Below are 22541 nucleotides of genomic sequence, written 5' to 3'. Positions count from 1 at the left end.
TAATATTGAAATATTTATAACATGAGAATGGTAACAAGAGATTTTTACTTGAACTTCTTACAGATATGTCGAGTTTACTTTCGTAACCTCGTTTTATTCGAAAGTAAGATTGGTAGAAATAGTTGAAAGGTGTGTGTGGGGGGGGGGGAGGGGGGGGGGAGGAGGGAGAGAGAGAGAGGGGGAGAGAGAGAGAGAGAGAGAGAGAGAGAGAGAGAGAGCGCGAGCGACTTCCCCAGAATTATCAGTATAGCCACGGTTAGGAGATGCCCATTCACAATCTGCGGATGGGGAATGTCTGAGTCTAGTTCCATCGTGCATCAGATTACTAGGAAATGTCTGTCAGTTGTAGGCTCTTACGTTCCAGCAGACAAAACTATTTACTACAGCTCGTGGAGTGATCTCTGCTCGAAGTAGTATTCAAATAAAAAGTACCACATGCCAAATAAATTAATTTTTAAAGCGTTTAGAAATTTTTGGATTTGATAATTTTTTAATTTGTTACTTGTATGTCAAGTGTTTGTTTCTGTATATTTTTTCCTATACTTTAATATCGCTTAATTTTTTTCCTTGAGATTTCCGTATTTATTTCCAAAATAATGTACAGATATACTGGGTTTTCCATAGTTTATTAGTTCATCAAACTCACTCCATACAATTTTAAGCAACGCGTTCAATAATAAGCTGTTATCTGAATTGTAAGATGAAATATTTGACCCCAATGTATCGAAATATCTATGCTTTTTGTTAGATTTGTGATCAATATCGATATTTCTCTGCTGATGTTCCACCCCTTGTTTGTTATCGACTGAGTGATGTGCTAGGCTGTTCCGCGCTTGCCCGCTCTCGGCACGCTGGCGATTGGCTGATATTGTCCGCCAATGATTTATAACCTTAAATGAAAACTTTGACTCTGTATGAATTGAGGCTTAAGGCCTAAGTAAAGATTTCGTTTAAGGTTATAAATCATCGCCAGACTGAACCAGTCAAACGTGGACAAGAAGTATCTGTTTTTTGTTTACAGTGCCCATCTCCTGCAGTTCGCACGATTTTTCCTTAAAGCCATTTTTAGTTGACAGCGCGTCTTCCAACGCACTTACCGTCTGAGTAATGATGAAATAGCGCTAATCTAAAAGTTTCTTTGAAATTGCAAGAAAAATCCGCTAGTGAGTAGCCTTAAGATTCTGAAAGCTCACACGCGTCCCTCCATCGTAGACCAGCGCTCCGCAATATTTCACAACAGAACTACTGATGTGCCTGTAATTCATTGTAGTTCTCCTTGTACAGTTTCACTTGTTTCTCATTCACACATGTGTGCGCGTGTTGACCTTGGGATTCCATCTAGGCTGAAGTTTCTTACGTCGACTTCAGCTGTTCTATTTGCTAATACGACTAGCGTTCTTTGGGTATAATTAGCGTGTATTAGCTTCCGGAAGCTACCATTTAAGAAAGCCTGCTACTCACGCCGAGAATAGTTCAGCAAATGTTAGTAACGTTTGTATTGTAAAGAAATTCAGACAGGAGACATGCATCCGTAAACCGCTGTTCAGTGCACGACGGAAAGTCCTTTTTCTTCTCGAGCCATCCTTATTAGAGTTTGTGCCGAGTTTTTAATTACATCGTCGTTGACAAACTGTTGATTTCAATTAATGTCTAATCTCCACGCCTTCCAGCTCGTATCGCCCTAAAATAACTGCAGCCTATTCCTTTATTTCCAGTGTAAGGCAGAACCATTCTTGGAGATCCAGAAATCGATTTCAGAAAGTTGTTTCATTATTTTAACCAGAAGTTACTCATCAAGTAAGAACACTTCAACGATGTGCAGCAAATAGGATAGAAAAATAAACTGGCTGAAAATTACAAGGAATATGCTAGCAGATCACCGTGAATGACGTGCCGTATCTCAGAGTTTGCCATTGCCTGGTAGTGTGTACTCTTTCCAGCGAAGTACGTTGTACCATAAAGTTAATAACAAAGTACCGTGTATGTATCAAATTTCTTAGCTTATTTCACACTGCTACGTTTGCTGCGGAGGCAGCGTCGCTCGCCGAATTGCTGTAGCGACCGCTGGTGTGCAGCCAATGCCACATTAACGCCAGTGACACGTGGCGAAACGTGGAATTTCATTCAATGAAGTTATTTTTTTCTCCCCTTGTAAGAAATTACATTTCAGGGAAGGGGGGACTGTGAAGCAACAAGAAAATCAAATAGGCAATTGTCGTGAACCGTGAGATGTAATGTTTCTTATGGTGTAATGGTCGATCGGTCAATCTGGAAATATTGAAGGTGATACACTTTCCCGTTGGCACCTGCAGTTTGTGTGAAAAATATCACTCTGTTGTATCATGCACAATGTTTATTCGGAAATAAGGTAGTGTGTAGCGCTAATTACAGACGAAACTTTGCGGGTGTGTGTAGGGGAAAGAAAGGATGTACGTATTTATTATCCCCAGCTTCATTTTAAGGGGTAAAACGCACCGCGGTAGATAGTTCCTCATATTAGGTTCGGAGGGAATATATTCGAATTGATACTCATATGTTTTATATGAAAACTGAATTGAAATTAACGTTCTTGAAATCTATATAAATAGCTTTTGTAATATTGGAAGATTTTACTAATTATGTCACCACCGTTCACTAGTTTGAAAAATGAAAACTTTCGTTACAACATAAATAAGCTCGTAGCCACATACATTCATGTGTAGTAAAGAAGGTTTCTGACACACCGTTTTTGGAAAATAAGCTGTGCAGCCTGTGAATTTCAACATACCTAATTAAGAAGTTCTATGATAACTGAGTCCACAGCCTGCATGAAATTTTTTAATGAAATCATTCGAGTCTCGTCGGTGCCAGTTATTTTATTTTCGTTTAAGTCTGTGTAATATGTCTAAGCAGCTTTTGTTATCTACTGCTAGTATTGTTGAAGTCCAGAACTTTCGAAATAGGCTAACTGTTCATGCTGTTCCTTTAGGAGGTAAAACGGGCGATTGCTTCGTTCAGAAGCACGGACGCACGCATGTTATGGCTCAAAACAGTTTCGCGGGTATTTCTATTTAATGTCGATATAAGCACAGCAAAATAGGTTACCGAAATGTGCTAGTGTTCAAACTGTGAAGTACGGCACAAATCTGGAAGGCAATATGGCCGCTCAGTACTCTGAATACTCTGTTTTTCTAGTCTTTCGAGTTACGGCGAACGGACGAGAGAGAGATGGAGATTGTTGTCTGCACGAGAAGTCTAAACTCGCAGGACGGGCCTATTTAATATTTTGCTCTAGTTTCGGACATTGCCAGCAGATTGATTCTCGGCGCTGATTAAATGCTACGTGTTACTCGTAAAAGCTGACTGAGAGTGAAAAAACTGTAACGCGTATACAGTTTGTCCCGACCGTTGATGGCTGGCTTTCGTCAGAGTTGCACCTTTATCACATTGGGCTTTTTTGTTCTTGAAACAATTAAAAAATTCAGGCTCACCTGTACACTTGCTACTGCAAATTGTATACTAGCAAGTCACCATCATTGAAACGGCAGATTCCACTCATGTTTTTTCATCACACAGCCTAACGTAATGCTAATGATGGTGCTTGAGTTTACCAGTAGTCAGTGCCGGTGGGTAATCAGGTTACTCCGGGACGCAATATTCTCTATAACCATCTGTACGCTTGGTACTCAGAGGTTCGACTGCGCGTGACAGGCCCGTTGGACAGATCGGCGCACGGAATGCGCTGTTTACTGTCCGTGTGCCTCAGAGTGGAGAAATTTTGGATTTCAGTCGTGAATACTAAGACACTATAAAGCGGTTACATGCAGCCTTATTCAGGTTTCCACGGCTGGGTGCGGTAAGTGCTGATGACTCTCGTACGTGCTGGGGAGCGAGGTGGCACAGCGTTTAAAAGAATGGACTCGAATTCTGGAAGACTGAAGTTAAAGCTTGCTTTTGGATATCCAGACCGGTGTTTTCCATAATTTCTCTAAATCTTTTAAGCGAGGTATCTGATGTTTCCTTTGAATAAGACGGAGTCTTCCTTCTCTGTTCTTGTATGTAGCTAGGTCTCGTGCTCAGTCGCTGATGACATAAACATCGACGTCGATGATATGTCCAACCGTAAGCTGCTTCTTTGTTTTTGTTTGCTTGCTTGAGATTCGAGGATCATTGTTTCATTGTGATTTAGGTCGGCAAGGAACGGGGTTCTCGTATGGAAACGCAGCTTCGGAGTATGCCCTCTGAAGTACACAGCTCTTGCTCGGTATGAACATTTTTAGTCCTCTCGTGACCCGCCTCAAGGGGCGCCGGATGAGTCACCTCATTATATCAGGAGACGAGCACTTTCGTTAACGCGGTGTCAGTAGTACGGTGTTGTTAGTCCAACAAATTATCGCCGTGCTGAGCCTCGTTAACGGCCGGCTCCCGAGTTTTTTTCAGTGGTGCGTAAGAGACCGCGCTGCTGCAACACGACATGCTAATTGGAAGCTGGTCACAATCCGTGACATTGACCTACTGGCTTGTCAGCGACGAGAGTGCTGAGAATATGACGTTCCGTAAACTGGTTCGTATTGCGAAGGAATTGTTCAGCGCATTACATAATCCTCTGGACTAGGTCATTTCTCATTCCGTAAGCAGCTACGCACCACGCTTTGGCGGCACTACGGCATCCTGTAAGTACCCACATGATGTTAAATGCCTTACATCGTGTGACTGCATTTTCTGTGAGACGCTGTGGTTTAGCTGGATGTGCCGTTACGATGTTCTGCTTCAACAACCACCTTTCGATTGGTTGGCAGTTCTCCATCTGAATGTATTACAAGCTAACTTTTTCATATCAGAATTTCAGAATACTTCATTTATGGTTTTCTTCAGAAATGTCACTCGGGGAGTCTACCATGCGTTTCCTCTCATTGTGTTCGATGTAACTGGTTCTGGGTATTGCGAGGGCCGATGAACAAAGAAAGACTAATTTTTTTTCACTGATGTTTATTACTCAATCTCAGTGTTTGCACGATCTTTTTCAAAGCATTTCCGTCCTACCTGAATGCACTTTCTACGACGTTTTTGCCAGTCCTCACATGGTATAGGCCATTCTTTGTCGGCTGCTAAAGAATAGGCTCACCTTTCTTCTACACTGCTTCAGAGTTCTTAAATCGCCTACAGTGAGACGAATAGGAAAATCAGAGTGCAAGATCGGGACTACAAGGCGGATACGGACACATGTTACTGTACACAGGTAAAGTTGAATTGAGGCAGAAACTGCACGACTTTGCGATTTGAGACCGTGCATTGTCGTGATGAAGTCGCCACCCAGTCCGAGAAAGTTCTGGTCGTTTCCTTCAGTGTGCTTCCTCAGTTTAGCCAATGCTGACATGTATGCTGCTGTACCACTAGTGGAAAGGGGAACTTCATGCTGGTAAATCATCCCTTGACAGTAAAAAAAAGCGATCACTGTCACTTTCTCTACAGTTAAACAGTAGCCGTTTTTGGTGTTGCAGGACCTGGAGATTTCCACAGTGTGCTGGCTCGTTTTCCTTCACGATCATAATTATACAGCCATGACTCATCATCGGTGAGATACCATGCTCTCCAACAGCAAAAAGACGCAGTACCTTATTGCTTGTCTCCATTCGTACAACCTTTTCGTTAGGAGTCAAGACATGGCACCCAAAGGGAACGAACAAGGGGATATGGAGATGATCATCCAAAATCACAAAGACACTGCCATAAGAAATTATCAACACTTCACTGAAGTAACGTAATGTTATCCGCTGATCCTCACGCACAGTCACACAGCTGTGTTGATGTTGACTTCAGTCACAGCAGAAGCCGAGGCGGCTCATCTTGCTTATCACAGACAAACAGTGCTTCTTTGAAGCCGTTGAACCATCTGACCACTTGAGCACGAGGTACTTCATTTTCTCCGTATTTTCAGTGCAGCTTTTCGTGCGTTTTAGTGGCTGTCTCGTTTAAACGAACACACTTTCATTGCGCCGTACTGTTTCTCTCGCGTCATCTCCGTTGTTAGGAAAGCGAAATGCAAAGAGCGTCTACAAAACAGAGCATTACTACCAACCTACCTATACGAGAGTGCTGCCGCCTATTGTTATTATACATAAAAAAAACCGCCTTTTAACATATTCACATTCCAGATAAGGGGAAAAGTCGGTCGAATGTTGGTCAGCCCTCGTATATGATCTACTCACTCTTACCATTTTCATTAACGTTTCCTTTAATTCTTTGAAAGGGTTCCTGGCTGGTGATACCACCTGTCAATTTTATTTTTCACGAGAGTCTCCAGCGCCATACCCCAAACACTGAGATATCGTTTCCTTTCTGCTTCTGATTTACATATAGCACTTGTGTGAGGTGCTACACTCGAGGTAATAGTTGTAACAGGTTTTTCCTTAAGTATTTGTTTTTGAGAATACTATCCTCTCATTTATAATCTTGTCTCCATAATTCTTGGTGTATATCTTTTGTGCTTCTGCCAACAATTCTTACTACCTAAATTTTTGTATGCTCCTGTTTATCTTAGCTTTTCAATTAATGTTAACCATTCCTTTTTCTTCGAAGAACGCTACCATTTATATTTTTTGTTGTAGTATCCTTCCTGAAAAAGATATTATATTCTTGGTATCGCTCACATCTGGGAGGCTTTCCCCTGTCAGATACTGTGGGGGGGGGGGGGGGGGGGAGGAGGCGCTCGATGGAGGAAAAAAAAACTTGGGTATGTGCAAGTTGGACTCGCGCATCTAGGATTCCGTATAGACTTAACGATCTAAATAGACAGTTCATCCATCCCGGAAATCGAGAATTCCGACAATTTTTGGTGTTATGGATATCTAAGCTGGCAAGATATCGGTCTCTGGAACTCAGACTTTCCAGAACGTAAAAAAAATTAAAAACATTCGTGTGATATAGTTACAAATTAACAAGTTTTGGATTTCTTTCCTTTACTGATACTGTGAAACCACCTCCTTACCAAATTTCATGATTCTAGGCCAACGGGAAGTACGTTATGGGTTTTGATGAATGTTTGCGAGTATCAAACCTGCGACGTAAAAGGTCATATTTCCCGACTGCATCTTAAAAGCTTCAATTTTTTACACTTCCAAGGGACCGTCGACGTCAGTATATGATATCTATTTCAACTTGATACAGCTATCTGTTCCCGAGAAGAAATGTTTTTTAACAATCGCACGGATAGACGGACGACAAAGTGATCCTGTAAGGGTTTAGATTTTACTGACAGAGATATGGAACCCTAAAAAGTAGCAAAATCCCGTACGAGCCGATTACATTAGATGTATCGGGAAGCGATAACGTTTCACCACCTGAACTAACAGACATGCCCATGAGAGACGTAACAGTGATCCGCGCAGTGTAATAATTCAATATCAAGCGGACATTGATAGTTAATTGCCAGCGCTGAAAACCCCTTTGTGTCCAACCATACATTAACGATGGTAACAGTAATAGTGTGCAATATTTTAAAGATACCTTCCAGTTGCACTTCCCACTAACAAACGTGTTCGTACATGAAGCCACTTCAGCTCCGTTTACCTAATGCGGGCGAAAACACGAACAGCTTTACTTACAGAGAGTTAGAGAGCTGCAGTTTTAGTCAGAAACGCGCCTTGCAGTTTGGTGCAGTGACTCGTGGGCGCGCCGTCTCCCAGAAGAACCGCAGATCGATCGACGGCGCAGCGCCGCAGCACGCATTCTTCTTCTGTGCCCCCTTCAGCAGCTACGCGCTAATTCGCTGGCGCCAGCCATACTCGCAAATGGCACTCCAGCACTTCTCAACATTGCATTAATGCTGCCTCGGGAACTAAGCGCTAGGCGCATGGAAAGAGCAGAACACCTTTGTGCGAAATTGCCTACTGTTCTTCGGTTTTTGAGGCACGTTAAGAATAACCTTTAAAATAGATTTCAAAGTCGTAATCCGTTCAAGACCTACACTGATGCTGTCTGTTGTGAATCGGCAGATTGCCTGTTCTTTTACTAAACAGGTCAAAAAATGTTTTGCATCAACCCCGGTTCCCAGAACTCCTGAAGATGGACGTTGACTGTGGATATTGTATCACAGACACAGTCCCATTGACGGTTCAGAGATGCCACTGAACTCGCCCAAAGATGTAAACAAGCATGCATAAGCAGCGACTATTAGACGGAGGGGGATCAGTTCCAGTCGTTCCACCACAACGGAGGTGTTTGTAGTTCAATCATGACAAGACGGTCAATATCGCGGTTCGATCGCGTCCGCATTGTTACTTCGTGCCAGGAAGGGCTCTCAACAAGGAAAGTGTCCAGGCGTCTTGGAGTGAACCAAAGCGGTGTTGTTTGGACATGGAGGAGATACAGAGAGACAGGAACTGTCGATGACATGCCTCGCTGAGGCCGCCCAAGGGCTACTAGTGCAGTGGATGACCGCTACTTACGAATTATGGCTCGGAGGAACCCTGACAGCAACGCCACCATGTTGATTGTTGATTAATGCTTTTCGTACAGCCACAGGACGTTAAGTCAACTCAGTGTGCGCAATATGCTGCATGATGAGCAACTTCACTCCCGATGTCCACGGCGAGGTCCATCTTTGCAACCACACCACCATGCAGCACGGTACAGATGGGCCCAACAACATGCCGAATGGACGGCTCAGGATTGGTATCACGTTCTCTTCACCGATGAGTGTCGCATGTGCCTTCAACCAGACAATTGTCGGAGACGTGTTTGAAGGCAAACCTGTCAGGCTGAATGCCTTAGACACATTCTCCAGCGAGTGCAGAAAGGTGGTTCCCTGCTGTTTTGGGTTGGCATTATGTGGGGCCGGCGTACGCCGCTTGGTGGTCATGGAAGGCGCCTTAACGATACGTGAATGCCGTCCTCCGACCGATAGTGCAACGATATCGGCAGCATATTGGCGAGCAATTCGTCTTCATGGACAACAGTTCGCGCCCCCATCGTGCACATCTTGAGAATGACTTCCTACAGGATATCGACATCGCTCACGTAGAGTGGACAGTACGTTCGCCAGACATGAACCCTATCGAATATGCCTGGGATAGAGTGAAAAGGGCTGTTTATGGACGAGGTGACCTACCAATCAATCTGAGGGATCTACGCAGAATCGCCGTTGAGGAGTGGGACAATCTGGACGAACAGTGCCTTGATGAACTTATGGATAGTATGGCACGATGAATACAGGCATGCATCAATGCAAGAGGACGTGCTACTGTCTATTAGATGTACCGGTGTGTACAGCAATCTGGACGACCACCACCTCTGAAGGTCTCACTGTATAGTGGTACAACATGCAATGTTTGGTTTTCATGAGCAATAAAAAAAAGCGGAAATGATGTTTATGTTAATCTCTCTTCCAATTTTCTGTAGAGGTTCCGGACCTCTTGGGACGGAGCTGATGCAAAACTTTTTTTTGAGTGTGTAGGTGCTAACATGCCACTTGTTTCCTATCAGTGTTTACACAAGAAGAAAATACTAGGTTTCAAAAGCTGGTGAGACAGTTAACAAGAGTAAAATATCCCCACGCTCATTGTCGGTGATGATAAAATAAGTATATTCGTTGGACATGGTGAAGCCAATGATTAATAGAAAAAACGTAGAGGAAGGGGAAAAATTATTATAAACTAACACGAGTGTCTGTTAATGAGGTGAGGGATACACTGTAATCAAATAGCACACTGAAAATTATTTAACCACTGCAGAACGTCTCAGGATTCATTGTGGATGTCTTTAATTTATACAATTTAAAATATGGCGACGAAACATCTAGTAGTTCGAAGTTCACCGCACCCACAGAAAGAGTAGTTTGCAAGAACTCACTTTGTCATTACGGTTTTACAGCGACCCTTTCCAGTCCATTCTGTCTAATCTTATCCAGAGTATTCTTGGAATGTCAAATCGAGGAACTTGATTGGTCACGTCAGCATCCATTTTGTGGGATGTTTCGTCACCAGTGCTCCAGCCAACCCCTTCGTTCCTCAAAATCATTTCATCTTGCGATGATTTTCCGGAGTGGTGTCCTAGACTTCAGTCGATCCTTTGTACGTAGATGATGATGAATTGGGAAATCGTTTGGTTTATCTCCCTCCACTCCTTTCTTACTAAAGCTTTGCCTTGATGTTTGGTGGCTGGATATTGGCAAGCACTGGTAGCCACACGATAGGGGTCGGTTTAACCTGATTGACCAAGCCATTGACAGGAAAAGCTACAGTTTGGCGTGTATTCGGAACTACGGTGCAACTTAGAATCTTTGACGTTAGTGAAGAATTGCTCAAGTCACGCCGCGAAAATCTCCAGCACGTCATTCAACCACGCTCGACCTGAACCACACCCTTCACACTTCAGGTTGAACGCCTTATTGGGCCTTCGATGAACGTGACACCTTGTGTAATTAAGAGCGATTCAAAATCACAACTCGAAAGATCCGGTTACACGCCTCTAGTCAGATACTGTCCAATTTTCTGTGTTTCGCCCGTTGAAGAAAAGCAGACTTACGTACCGCTGTGAAGAATAACCTTTTGCGAAGCACTCGGTTCCAGAAGTTCATCGAATGCAGTTTGCTTCCCAAGGTTGTTTTGGAAGGTGGTTAAAGTGGACATGCGATCAATAACAGCAGAAATTCATATCTGATGTGAAAGCGATTGTCATTGACATGGCGTGACATTCATCTTCTCTTTCTCTGTCAGATAGACTCTTTTAAACGCCACTGTTCTTACGTAGTGTTGCATGGCTGCGAGTGGTAAGCTGTGCGTTGTAGACATGGTAAACAGTCCACGTTGATAAACAAGCAAATTAGGCAGGTTCATTCATGACATGACCGTGGATACGCCCAAACAAGATACCTTGTCTCTACCATAGTGAGCTCTCTCTTCCATACAACACGCTGACTCATACACATTTCTTCACTGACATGACATGACTTGACCGTCAGCGGTGGAGAGCCACATGGCAGCCGGCGTGGGAGGAGAGGTACTAATTCTATGTTTTATTCGTCTAGAATGAACACAACACCATTTGAGGGTGATGTCCAATGTGCCCTTTAACTCTACAAGTAGGGACGCCAAACTGCGAAGCTCACATTTCAAAAGGAACACTATTTTGGCACTGACATGTTACCATAAACGACTTCTCGTGACTAGTGAGTCTCAATATATTAACTACTATAGTTTGATTAAAATTACTTGATTGTTGATACTTCACGTGTTGGAGCTGGTTTCCTCCAGAGCGCTCTCACGCTCAAACCTTTCGCCAAACTGCCACAGTCGGTCATTTCCAAAACCTTGTCTGGCATTCTTTCGAGATGGGTTTGGATCCCGAATCGTCGGTCTGGTACTTCTGTTTCGTATTTCATCATGCATGATAAACACACACACACACACACACACACACACACACACACACACACACACACACACAAACAACGCAAAACGATGCTTACGAAATACTCACGTTTCATACACAGCTCTAAACAACACCACTCTGAGCTTCCGCACAACATAGGTTTCGGTGTCACATATGCGGTTATCATAATCGCAGAGATCGGCTTACATTACATAAGCTTCGCACAAGATTACGCTAAACCGGGTTTTTGAAGTCTGTAATTCATCGTTGCGACTGGGTGAGCATACTCAAATTGATAACGCGGCAGCTCGTGTAGCCAATGAGAGGATAGTTTCAGGTAACCAATGAGAAAAACGGTCGTGATGTTAGTTCTGTCCCAGATAGTTGACCACCGCTTTCTCGGAAGCATTGCACATCACGAGGTTGTGGATAGCTTAGGATACGGGTTTAAATTCGGACCTCTAAAACGCGTCTCCTGCCGCAGTTCGATCATTGGTCACTTAAAATCCGCTGTCGACAAGGCTACACCAAATATTGCTCCGCGTTACACATTAACAGCATTTGTGAAGTGACTTGACGTGTTTTTATGTTACCTACAGCCAAGCGGTAGCCGGCGACCGGTGTGACAACATGGTAACGGCTAGTGACATACGTCGACTGTCTAGTAACTTTAAACGGACTATAGATGCCGTGCCCGGCGTTGCCCGGGATGGTTAAATATCTGTCACACAAAGTGATTGGCCCTGTACACTGTTGATCAAAGCGAGTGCAAACTTCATGGGAAACTTGCAGTCACTTTAAATCTGAGGCTATACTTTCATCACTGGGTGTCAACGGAGCGTGACGAAAGAATGTCTTCGCCTACAGTCAAATAAGAATTGGTGATGTAAATTATTTAAAACCTTCCGCTTCCGGGGGTTGGTTGTGCCATCTGTTATTACATTTTTAGTAAGTATGTCATTACGTTTCTGAAGAATTTTTCTTCTATCGTTACAGTACAGCTTTCAGTGCTTCAATGAGAGCTTTGTTTGAGTACGACTCGAACTTACGAACAGTTTGCGTCACAACTCGGGAAATCTCGAATTCTGTTCGATTTGTTGATGGGCCTGCAATCTAGTGACTTAAGTATATACTATATCCAGACAAACCTTACCGTTTCTATGACGCTGTGGAATTTAACAGTAAAAATAACTGTGAAACTCGGACGTAACACATCTTCGGGGGTATATGTCATCTGCAACAACGGCAACTAATCAAAAAATAAGTGTTTGGAATAGGGTTCCTCTCATTCTCGAGCGTTTGTTCCTCCGCGGTCCAGTGGCGTCTGATTGTACTATCTCCAAGACTGGTATTGCCGCTGTAATTCATTCTGGCGATAGGAATTCCAGTAAGTTTACCACGATATATTTCGCTAGTTAGGCATTCAGCTTTTCGTTAATTTTCTTCATTGTTTCATCTAAATGTAGAGCATTGAAGTAACTCGACCAAGAACTTTGAGGTAAATTTGTCAAGTACGTTTCGAGATATTTGATAACGTTTCCCCTTTATATATTTGTGCTTTGTATGTATTAAAAATGCGTAGCTTTTGTCCACCCAAATGTACATTAGAGGTCCGTGTACAAATCTGAAGTGGGCCAAGGGCTTAACGATCATTATTAACAAACTTTCCGCTTTATCCTGTAAGGATTGAGCTTTACCTCGTGTGTTCGAAGCTTCCAGTTGAGTCCAGTGCAGCTACAGATGGAACATTAGGAACTTGTTTCTTTGTAGGCCATCGTTTATAGAGAATAATTTAGCTTTATGCAAACACTAAAGGACTTGTTACGAATCCCGATTCCGGGAAGGAAGAGGGTTAAATTTTGTACAGCTACCGCGTACATTAAGTGCCAGAGAATGTTCGGGTTGTAAAATCAAATTTTTATCTGTTACGACCACCATACAAAATGGTTTTTTGAGTTTCGCTTTAATGTTACCGCCCAGTCTGTTAGTTTCCAAAAGCCGGGAATTGAAGCAATAAGATGCCTAGCGGGCTTGTCGTAAAATATTATTTGCATCTTTATGTGTACTTACTGTGTAACTAAATCAAAATAGCGTATAATTATGTATGCGTTAAAGAATCAGGTTAGAAAAAATGCGAAGACTATCTTCGTGTTTTATGTATATTTGTCGTGAATGTGTTTATCATGGGCTAGAGATGCCCAGTGTCAGCCATGTCTTTTGAAAGTACCACATTGATATTATACGATCTGTTCATTTCTAATAGCTCTGAGGTCTTCTGTTGTCGCTTATTTTTTGAACGTCTCTGCGGATTACAGCTTAATTGGAAAATAAACAGCTGCATACTGATACTGGTCGTGGAGAGCCCTCGACTGCACAGTGTTTACAAACATTTCCCTTATCTGAGACTCGTATATGACACAGTTGACATCATTCGTCGGATGTTTTCCCAGACAGCTACATTCCTTCATACAGCTACAAGCCTAGAGGCATTTTGTTTTTGTAGTTGCTCGTTTGGTTCTCTTACTAGTACAAAAATTGTAGTATTAGGAGCAGATAAAAGGATATTGACGATGCTTTTGTTCATTGATTTTGTGGAGGCCGAACAAAGAGCATCTCAAAGATTCCAAAACATATTGTGTATTACTGATTTTTGGTAATCAGTAATACACAATATGTTTTGTGTTGTAATTGTCAATTGTTCTGCACCGAAATGAAAATAAAGTACTTCTGCGGGTCACCCAATGAGTACATTCCAGACAGAAATGCAGTTTTCATTATGATGGGATTTAAATTTCTGTTCCATTATTATACAGGGTGATTCAAAAAGAATACCACAATTTTAGGAATTTAAAACTCTGCAACGACAAAAGGCAGCGCTAAGCACTATCTGTCGGCGAATTAAGGGATCTATAAAGTTTCATTTAGTTGTACATTTGTTCGCTTGAGGCTCTGTTGACAAGGCGTCAGCGTCAGTTCATGCTAAGATGGCGACCGCTCAACAGAAAGCTTTTTGTGTTATTAAGTACGGCAGAAGTGAATCGACGACAGTTGTTCAGCGTGCATTTCGAACGAAGTATGGTGTTAAACCTCCTGATAGTTGGTGTATTAAACGTTGGTATAAACAGTTTACAGAGTATGGGTGTTTCTGCAAAGGGAAAAGTTCTGGACGGCCAAGAACGAGTGATGAAAATGTAGCACGCATCCAGCAAGCATTTGTTCGCTAACGGGAAAGTAAACCGTCACAATGTCTGTATATGGGGCACTGAGAATCCGCGAGAAACAACTCAGTATGAACGTGACTCGCCTAAGGTGAACGTTTTCTGTGCCATTTCAGCCAATAAAGTTTTTGGTCCCTTTTTTTTTCGAATGTGCTACTGTAACTGGACTACAGTATCTGGAGATGTTAGAGAATTGGCTGTTCCCTCAGTTCGAACAAGAAGCACAACAATTCATATTTCAGCAGGATGGAGCGCCACCACGTTGGCACTTATCTGTCCGTAACTACCTGAACGTCAACTACCCGGCCGCCAGGCAGCCCGTGACAGAGTACTTCATCAGTGGCCTCCAAGAAGCCCTGATCTTACCCCCTGCGATTTTTTCTTATGGGGGTATGTTAAGGATATGGTGTTTCGGCCACCTCTCCCAGCCACCATTGATGATTTGAAACGAGAAATAACAGCAGCTATCCAAACTGTTACGCCTGATATGCTACAGAGAGTGTGGAACGAGTTGGAGTATCGGGTTGATATTGTTAGAGTGTCTGGAGGGGGCCATATTGAACTTCTCTGAACTTGTTTTTGAGTGAAAAAAACCATTTTAAGTACTCTTTGTAATGATGTATAACAGAAGCTTATACTATGTTTCTTTCATTAAAGTTGTGGTATTCGTTTGGAATCACCCTGTAGTTTCCGTTTTCCTTGGTTTCCCAAAATCGCTGTACGTTACCACCAGGATGACTCCTCCCGCCATCGTACAATTGTTTACGTAGCGACACTGCGCTCGGTCTCTAATGTCCTCGACAACTTCCTGCTGAGATTTTTTCGTCCTGTAATCCTTTCTTCAGGAACCGGGCAGTGATGGTGGTAATTAGAGATATTGTGCAAAACCATCAGAAAAAATTACCGTTCTACTGTTGCAGACATGGCGCCGATGTGTACTTGAATCTTGACAGTCAACAGGGTTGAGGGTTTTATAGCGTGCGTTTGTATTGCTGATTTAATGTCGACCTGGCAGCTATATCATTATTGATTGATGTTCAGAGGCGACCTCCATACTGTAGCTGAAGCCGCCTCAGAAGTGTGTAAAATTACTGTAAAGTAACGTTGTAAGTTGGCTGGTAGAAAGCCATTCTTATGAGCTGTTACTTTACTTCCAAATGAAGATAGGAGTCGGCAATTGGTGTAGGCAGAAGAATGATATAAATGTTGATGTGGCTCACACTATTATAAATTCACTTCACGTTACCAAATGGCTCTGAGCGCTATGGGATTTAAAATCTGATGTCATAAGTCCCCTTGAACTTAGAACTACTTAAACCTAACTAACCTAAAGACATCACACACATCCATGTCAGAGGCAGGACTCGAACCTGCGACCATAGCAGTCGCGCGGTTCTGGACTGAAGCGCCTAGAACCGCTCGGCCAAAGCGGCCGGCTTCCACGTTCCCCCTGACAGTTAATGTTTTGTATCTTAGATCATTGTTTATTGTTAATAGGAGTCGGAGCGTTCTCTCTTGCCAAAGTTGGTTTGCTAACTTTACGTACCTTTTTTTTCTCTGGAACTTTTATACCTAGAACTTGCAAATTTTGATAGGTGTTTTCAGTGGGTAACTTTCCTGAGGACACACAGAATTTTCAGAAATGAAATAAGTATTTCTAATTAGAATTTTTTACCATATTTTGCACCGTTTCAAGCAGATAATGCGTTTATTTAATAATCTTAAAAATTGAAAACGTGATTTTTAATCAAGACAAAAATTATTAGCTGCCAGTGGGCATTGATATAAATCAGTGGGTAAAGTTCAAATGCTGGATCGAGATTCGAACCGTAGTCTCCTTCTTACTTTTTTAAATCTCATTTTGTTCGCTTTTGTTCGTTTCATATGCTCGGGGCGGACGTCGTTGTTGATGGATTAACTGAGTTTTTGTATTACAAAGGGCAGCTACCGCTCTGACCGAACATGCTGAGCTAGCGTGCCGGCCTTACTAGGCGGATGATTGGCAACTTTGCCATCCGTACACACTGGACATTGCAACTGCGCGGACTATCCTAGCACGCTTCCTGTCAGAGATTTTAATATTTTGCTACACTCCACCTCCCATTAAGGAGTGACAGCTAACAAATGAGTATAAAGATTTTGTTCTAATGTAATCTCTTGTATGTCTTAAGTTAGTGACTTCCTGCATTCCTTTGATAGAGGCTTCAGTCTTCCGGCTCTATTTTGAAACCTTGGTATTTTCGACTGTAAGTTAGATAACTTCAGAGATTGTCTTTCCTGAGAGAACAGGTTCTTCCTCAAAATGTGCTAAGTCAGTCGTTGGTGCACACGCAAAGTTGTTTCATACTTGTAAAACTTGTGCTTCACACAGTCATGACATATGTGAAGCAGTAGAGCTCTCGATCCCTTTTTGAGGTTGGACGAGAAACTGCGGCAGTGTTGGAGCGAGTTGCAGCGGAAGACGGCTCCAGAAAGTGTGTCACGAGAGGCGCCGACCTCGGCTTGCGCGGCACCTTCCTCCTGTTGCTGCGCTCGCAAAGGGCCCTCCACGGCAGGAGCACCTCTCGTCCCGGAGATATCCTCTCGGCTGGGCGGTGCCCGCACCGCACCGCACTGACGCATACGCCGCCCTGCCTGCCGTCACGGACACACACATTTAGTGTCCCGAGGATCACTCGTTTCTGCCCTTAGATTTCTATTTGCCTCAAGACATTCCAGGCCGCTACTTGTTTTCGTCAGTATGTGAGTGGCAACAATCTATTATCGCCACATCAGGATCACAACATAGCAGGTCAGCAACTGGAAGCAGTTAATTCCATGAATTATCTGGGAGTACGCATTAGGAGTGATTTAAAATGGAATGATCATATACAGTAGATCGTCGGTAAAGCAGATGCCAGACAGAGATTCATTGGAAGAATCCTAAGGAAATGCAATCCGAAAACAAAGGAAGTAGGTTACAGTACACTAGCTCGCCCACTGCTTGAATACTGCTCACCGGCGTGGGGTCCGTACCAGATAGGATTGATAGAAGAGATAGAGAAGATCCAACGGCGAGCAGTGCGCTTCGTTACAGGATCATTTAGTAATCGCGAAAGCGTTACGGAGATGACAAATTCCAATGGAAGACTCTGCAGGAGAGACGCTCAGTAGCTCTGTACGGGCTTTTGTTGAAGTTTCGAGAACACACCTTCACCGAAGAGTCAAGCAGTATATTGCTCCCTCCTACGTATATCTCGCGAAGAGACCATGAGGATAAAATCAGAGAGATTAGAGCCCACACAGAGGCATACCGATAATCCTTCTTTCCACGAACAATACGAGACTGGAATAGGAGAACCGATGGAGGTACTCAGGGTACCCTCCGCCACACACCGTCAGGTGGCTTGAGGAGTATGAATGTAGATGTAGATCGTAACAAACCTCTGAGGGAATCAAAGGTAATGAATGACATTTTGTGTGTGCTCAGAGAGCGAACGAGATACGAAATACACTGATGATTCCACGGTGTAGGCCTACTGGGTGGCCATAAACACCCGCTATCATTTCAGTAAATTATAATTTCGAAACTGTTAGAGATAGAAACGTTTAGAAGCTCTCATTTTTTCTGTTATTCCAGAATTTCAATGCGTGTGCCACTCGTCGCTCGTAGAATATCAACGCTATATTAGAGTTCTGCTAGTGTTCGGACCAGCATTGCAGCATCAACAGTTAACATTTTCTTCATAGATTCGTGCACAAAGAGTGGCAATGTCACTGACTAGTGTTTTTACACGAGACCCCTGACATAATCCCTTAACAATAAGCTTGTACGACGTGTCATAGTCAGAGGGCGGGGGTCATGTGACGGTACAATCAACATCATTGTCTGTTTTTGGCGATGATGCCTTCTCGTATTAACGTTTGTAATTCCGCAGTACCATTATGAGATTTCTATTCTACATACGAAATTACACATTGCAATGTTTCCTAGACTGTCGTAATTTTGAAGTCTTCAAAGTGAAATCTACAGCAAAGGAAAAAGGAAAAAACTTAAAGATCTGCTAAACGTTTTACTAGAAACCAGGATTTTTTTAAATAGTGGGATTTAATGGACACCCTGTATTGTCCACAAGTTTTACCGTTCGTGATTGCTTTTAATTCAGGAGCTGATACATTTTCGTTGTAAGGAAGCCGCTTGTGCGCTTAGATACTCAAGAGCGAGTCCATAGAAGCATCGTGACTGCTACGGGAAGGCAAACCTTGCCGACATTACTTGATTTTGTAGCCTGCCGAAAACGGTGGAAATGAGCTCATTTACGTTGACAATGAAAAGTAGAGCCCTCCGTAGAGTCGGCCGTTTCCTCCGAAATGCGAGGTGTTAAATTACGCCCATAGCAAGAGCTGTAGTCAATTCGAACGCGATTTTCTCAAGGCGAGTTTCCGTGGTTGTCATAAAGTCTCTAGACCATTTGGTGCTACCGTTGGGGTGCCCTGTGGAGATAATTTGAGTACCACAGCCAGCCGGAGGTCGATGTAATACTAGAAGTTATTCAGGGAATTAGTACATGGTCTTGTTTTGTTACCCGCTAGTTACGACAATCGGACAATCTGAAATTACGATGGCAACTCGCAGCTAAGATCGTAACCGGACCACTGACGCATCCTTGCCGCCGCTGAAGTAATTTGCCCCGTCTATTACCGTGTGCCATTATTAGACCGCGACTTTCTCGATCGCCCTAAATTACATGTTTTATTTCTACCTTTTGTAAGTCTTATCTAATAATGTGTGTGTGTGCAGTTTTTCTCTGACCGCTTCTATAATCACGATCTTCTATCCAGGCACTTTTGACACCTATATCACTGCCATTTTACCTTGTGTAGAATTATTGATGTAAGTATGGTCTATGTAAAGTAGTCCATGGTTGACTACCGCATGCTTTGCTTAATGTTTCTTCACACCAGATTCCCTCCCCTGTGATCATGGAGAAATCTGTGCTTTAGGCTGGAGGATTGTGGGTGCTTGTTTCTAAGACACACAACAGAGAACGCGGCTCCATCCTTTCACGCACTACGGGCGTACCGTATCGGATAATGGTATTGCCTAGTGCGCTACTTGGTACACCGCGCCGTATTCCTGTTCCTACCGCTGCTCCCGCCTCTCCACCTGCCAATTTAAATATGACAGAAAATATTGAAATGATTTGACTGTAGCGTCCTACGTACCTCAGGGAAGGATGACAGGACCGCTACTTCTCACACAACTGTACGTCACTCGGCAGGTACAGTTTCCATCCGAGAGGCTAATTGTAACCGACGCAGTTACGTACAGGGTTCAGGTGAGATGAAAGAGGAAGAAAATGAATGCAATGCAAACAATCTGCGTTTGGTGCGAAGGTTCACATCACCTCTATGAACGGAGCTGTGGTAACAGACCTTTCGCACGATATTAGACTTCCCATTCGATAAAGTGCTATAAAGCTAGAGTGAAACGGAATAACTGCCTGCGGTTCCTCATAAATAAGTATACGTGAGCTAAAAACAAAGCCTCCGTACTTTAGACAGATACACAACGAATACGTGTAGAAAACTTTTTGGGGCCCTCTAGAGAGGAAGCCGCTCTGGTTCCTCCACGAACATCGACGAGAGCAAACAAAACCATGAATATGTAATTATAATTCATATGGCTGCTTCTGTTGTTTGGGCACCGCAAACGGCACGTTTGTTGTCCAGAGCCCCCCGACAGTTGAGAAATTTTGACCTCAGTTGATAATGTAGCTTGACATTCAACAACTCTTCTCTAAGTTGGAGGCTAAAATAAATAAAAAGGCTTAGATAACTTCACACACACACACACACACACACACACACACACACACACACACACAAAGCGCGCGCGCGCGCTGCATTGGACTGAAACGGAGATGTTACACTTCCAGCCGTTCAGATTACTCATGTTTCTATAGAGATGTATAATCAGAAATATCACATGCTCGCATGTTCTTAGACTCTTAACTGTAAACGTGAAGTATCAACAAAGTGTTGTTTTTCCACAGAAAGAAGCGTTAAGTGACCATCAGCTTGAGAAATGTAGTTTTCCAGGGTTTTCCCAACAGTGTGGCAGACTTCTGAGTTGATTACTTTCAATGCAATAGATATCTTCATCTGGAACTTCAGACTGTGGTGATAGTCTCCGGTAGGAGTAATTTGAAGTGTCGAGAATTATCATCATCGCCACTGGCAGAACGTACTCCCCACCCTTCTTTTAAAATTCCCTTTGTTGTCAGCGGTTAAATAGGATGAAGTATTACTTAAATATGCTAACAGAACACTCCTTCACCTATTTCTGTTTCACCACACCCGCGAATGCATTACGCAATAGTTATTCATCATCCAACTACTTGCCCATTTTTCTAAGACTTCATCTTTGTCTCAAAATAATACCTGTTGTTGCTGTTGCAGCAACAGCACCTGCTACCAAAGCGGACATCTTGATCATTTTATTAACATGCGTGGGTCTATCTGTGTGTGAGTAGAATCATGCGTGCCTCTTATTTCTTGGGGCGGAAAAGGGAGGGGGGGGGGGGGTCGCACGGCGACTAGGCGCGTAGTTGTAAACGCGCCTTGTAACTCTGGTACCTGCAAAAACACTCCTGTGCTTTATGTGTGGGCTTCTAATAGAAATACCAGACTCTTCAAATCGGAATGTATTGTTGCTCATTCGTATAATTTCTCTGTTGCAGCGCCATCATGGACTGCTTGGTGATTCCACTACAGGAGAAGCTAGAAGATTGGAAGAAGGCAGTCATTAATTTGGACAAAGAACATGCTAAAGGTAAGATGCGTCACGATATCTCGCAGTGGTGTTGACGGTATTTTGAGATTTGACTCATGCTGAAGACTCTTTGCATAGTACGCAATGAGAACCCTGGAAGTGTGGTGCTCCAGCTTGCCTTCGAAAGGCCCATTGGCGAGGGTAGTGCGACAGTTGGTTTGCCCGCTTCGCGGCAGTCGCAGTGGGCTGCTGGTACTGCAGTGGGCCTACATTGACCCGCCAACTCCTGCGGACGCGCCCTCCTTATTGATTGCCGTTGCATCCGCACTGACGTACGGCTCCTCCACCTCTAGTGCTGGCTGTCCCGGCACAGTCTTTTATGGTCCTTAATAAAGCCTATCGTTACCTGTCATTATCCTGTTCCTGTTACTGATACTGCGCGCAGCGAGAGATGTGACTTAGACACCCTCCTTCAGACTTGGTTGGAGGAAATTATGCTCTGGCACTAGGCGATGGTCCGTCGATATCAATACAAACCGGGTACTAGTCATGAGGCAGCGTAACTCACCGCGCACAAATTACCCAGACTATATTCACCTGGTATTTGAGAACAAGAGCACTTAAACTTCCAACAAAAGTTTGAATTTATGTTTAAGCCTATTCTAAACTTTTTATGGCTTACATGTTTAACATCAAATGTATAACACATTAAGTTCTTTGTAATGTAGTCAGAAATTATTTTACGCGTAGGAATTGGATTCTTTGCAGACTGTTACTGGCTTAGAATAGGAAGCGAAATTTGAAAACTATGCTAAATTTGCTCGAACCATTCGGAGTAAAAAAAAGTAAATAAAATAAACACACAAACTTGAGCAGTGAAAAAATATTTGTAAATCTAACTTTCGTCACGTTAACGTCACGCGCTCGCACACGCTCCATTATTGCAGGCCAAATTATTTTCACATCAAAAATGCATCTATACTTCAACGAACCATTTTTTTTCAGATATTCTGCCTAAAAAATATATTTGATACTCGAATCACTTTTGGAAGCCGATCTCGCGAATTAGTTACTTCTCTTTTCCTTTAATTTGTACGAGAGAGCGAGACACACTGTGACTGTACTCGCACAACGATAGACGTATTATAGCCACTGGCTAATGACACAGGGTGGAAATTTAAAGAAAACAGCAACTGGTGCGCTTGATTTGCAATAAAGTA

At 43.1% G+C, this 22541-nt stretch overlaps 1 protein-coding gene across 4 annotated transcripts in view; it reads left to right on the top strand.

Annotated features, from left to right (window-relative positions):
• Positions 1-22541, top strand: part of LOC126271991 (protein MTSS 2) — a 310108-nt gene that overhangs the window by 212586 nt on the left and 74981 nt on the right. For all 4 annotated transcript variants that reach the window (XM_049974469.1, XM_049974470.1, XM_049974472.1 and 1 more), the window contains exon 5: positions 21290-21381. In XM_049974469.1, the coding sequence (XP_049830426.1) occupies positions 21290-21381 (92 nt within the window). The remainder of the gene's footprint in view (positions 1-21289; positions 21382-22541) is intronic.

The sequence above is a fragment of the Schistocerca gregaria genome, chromosome 5 (genome assembly GCF_023897955.1).
Source record: "Schistocerca gregaria isolate iqSchGreg1 chromosome 5, iqSchGreg1.2, whole genome shotgun sequence".
NCBI lineage: Eukaryota > Metazoa > Arthropoda > Insecta > Orthoptera > Acrididae > Schistocerca > Schistocerca gregaria.
Note: the sequence above shows the minus strand (reverse complement) of the source record. Positions and strands in the feature narration are given on the sequence as shown.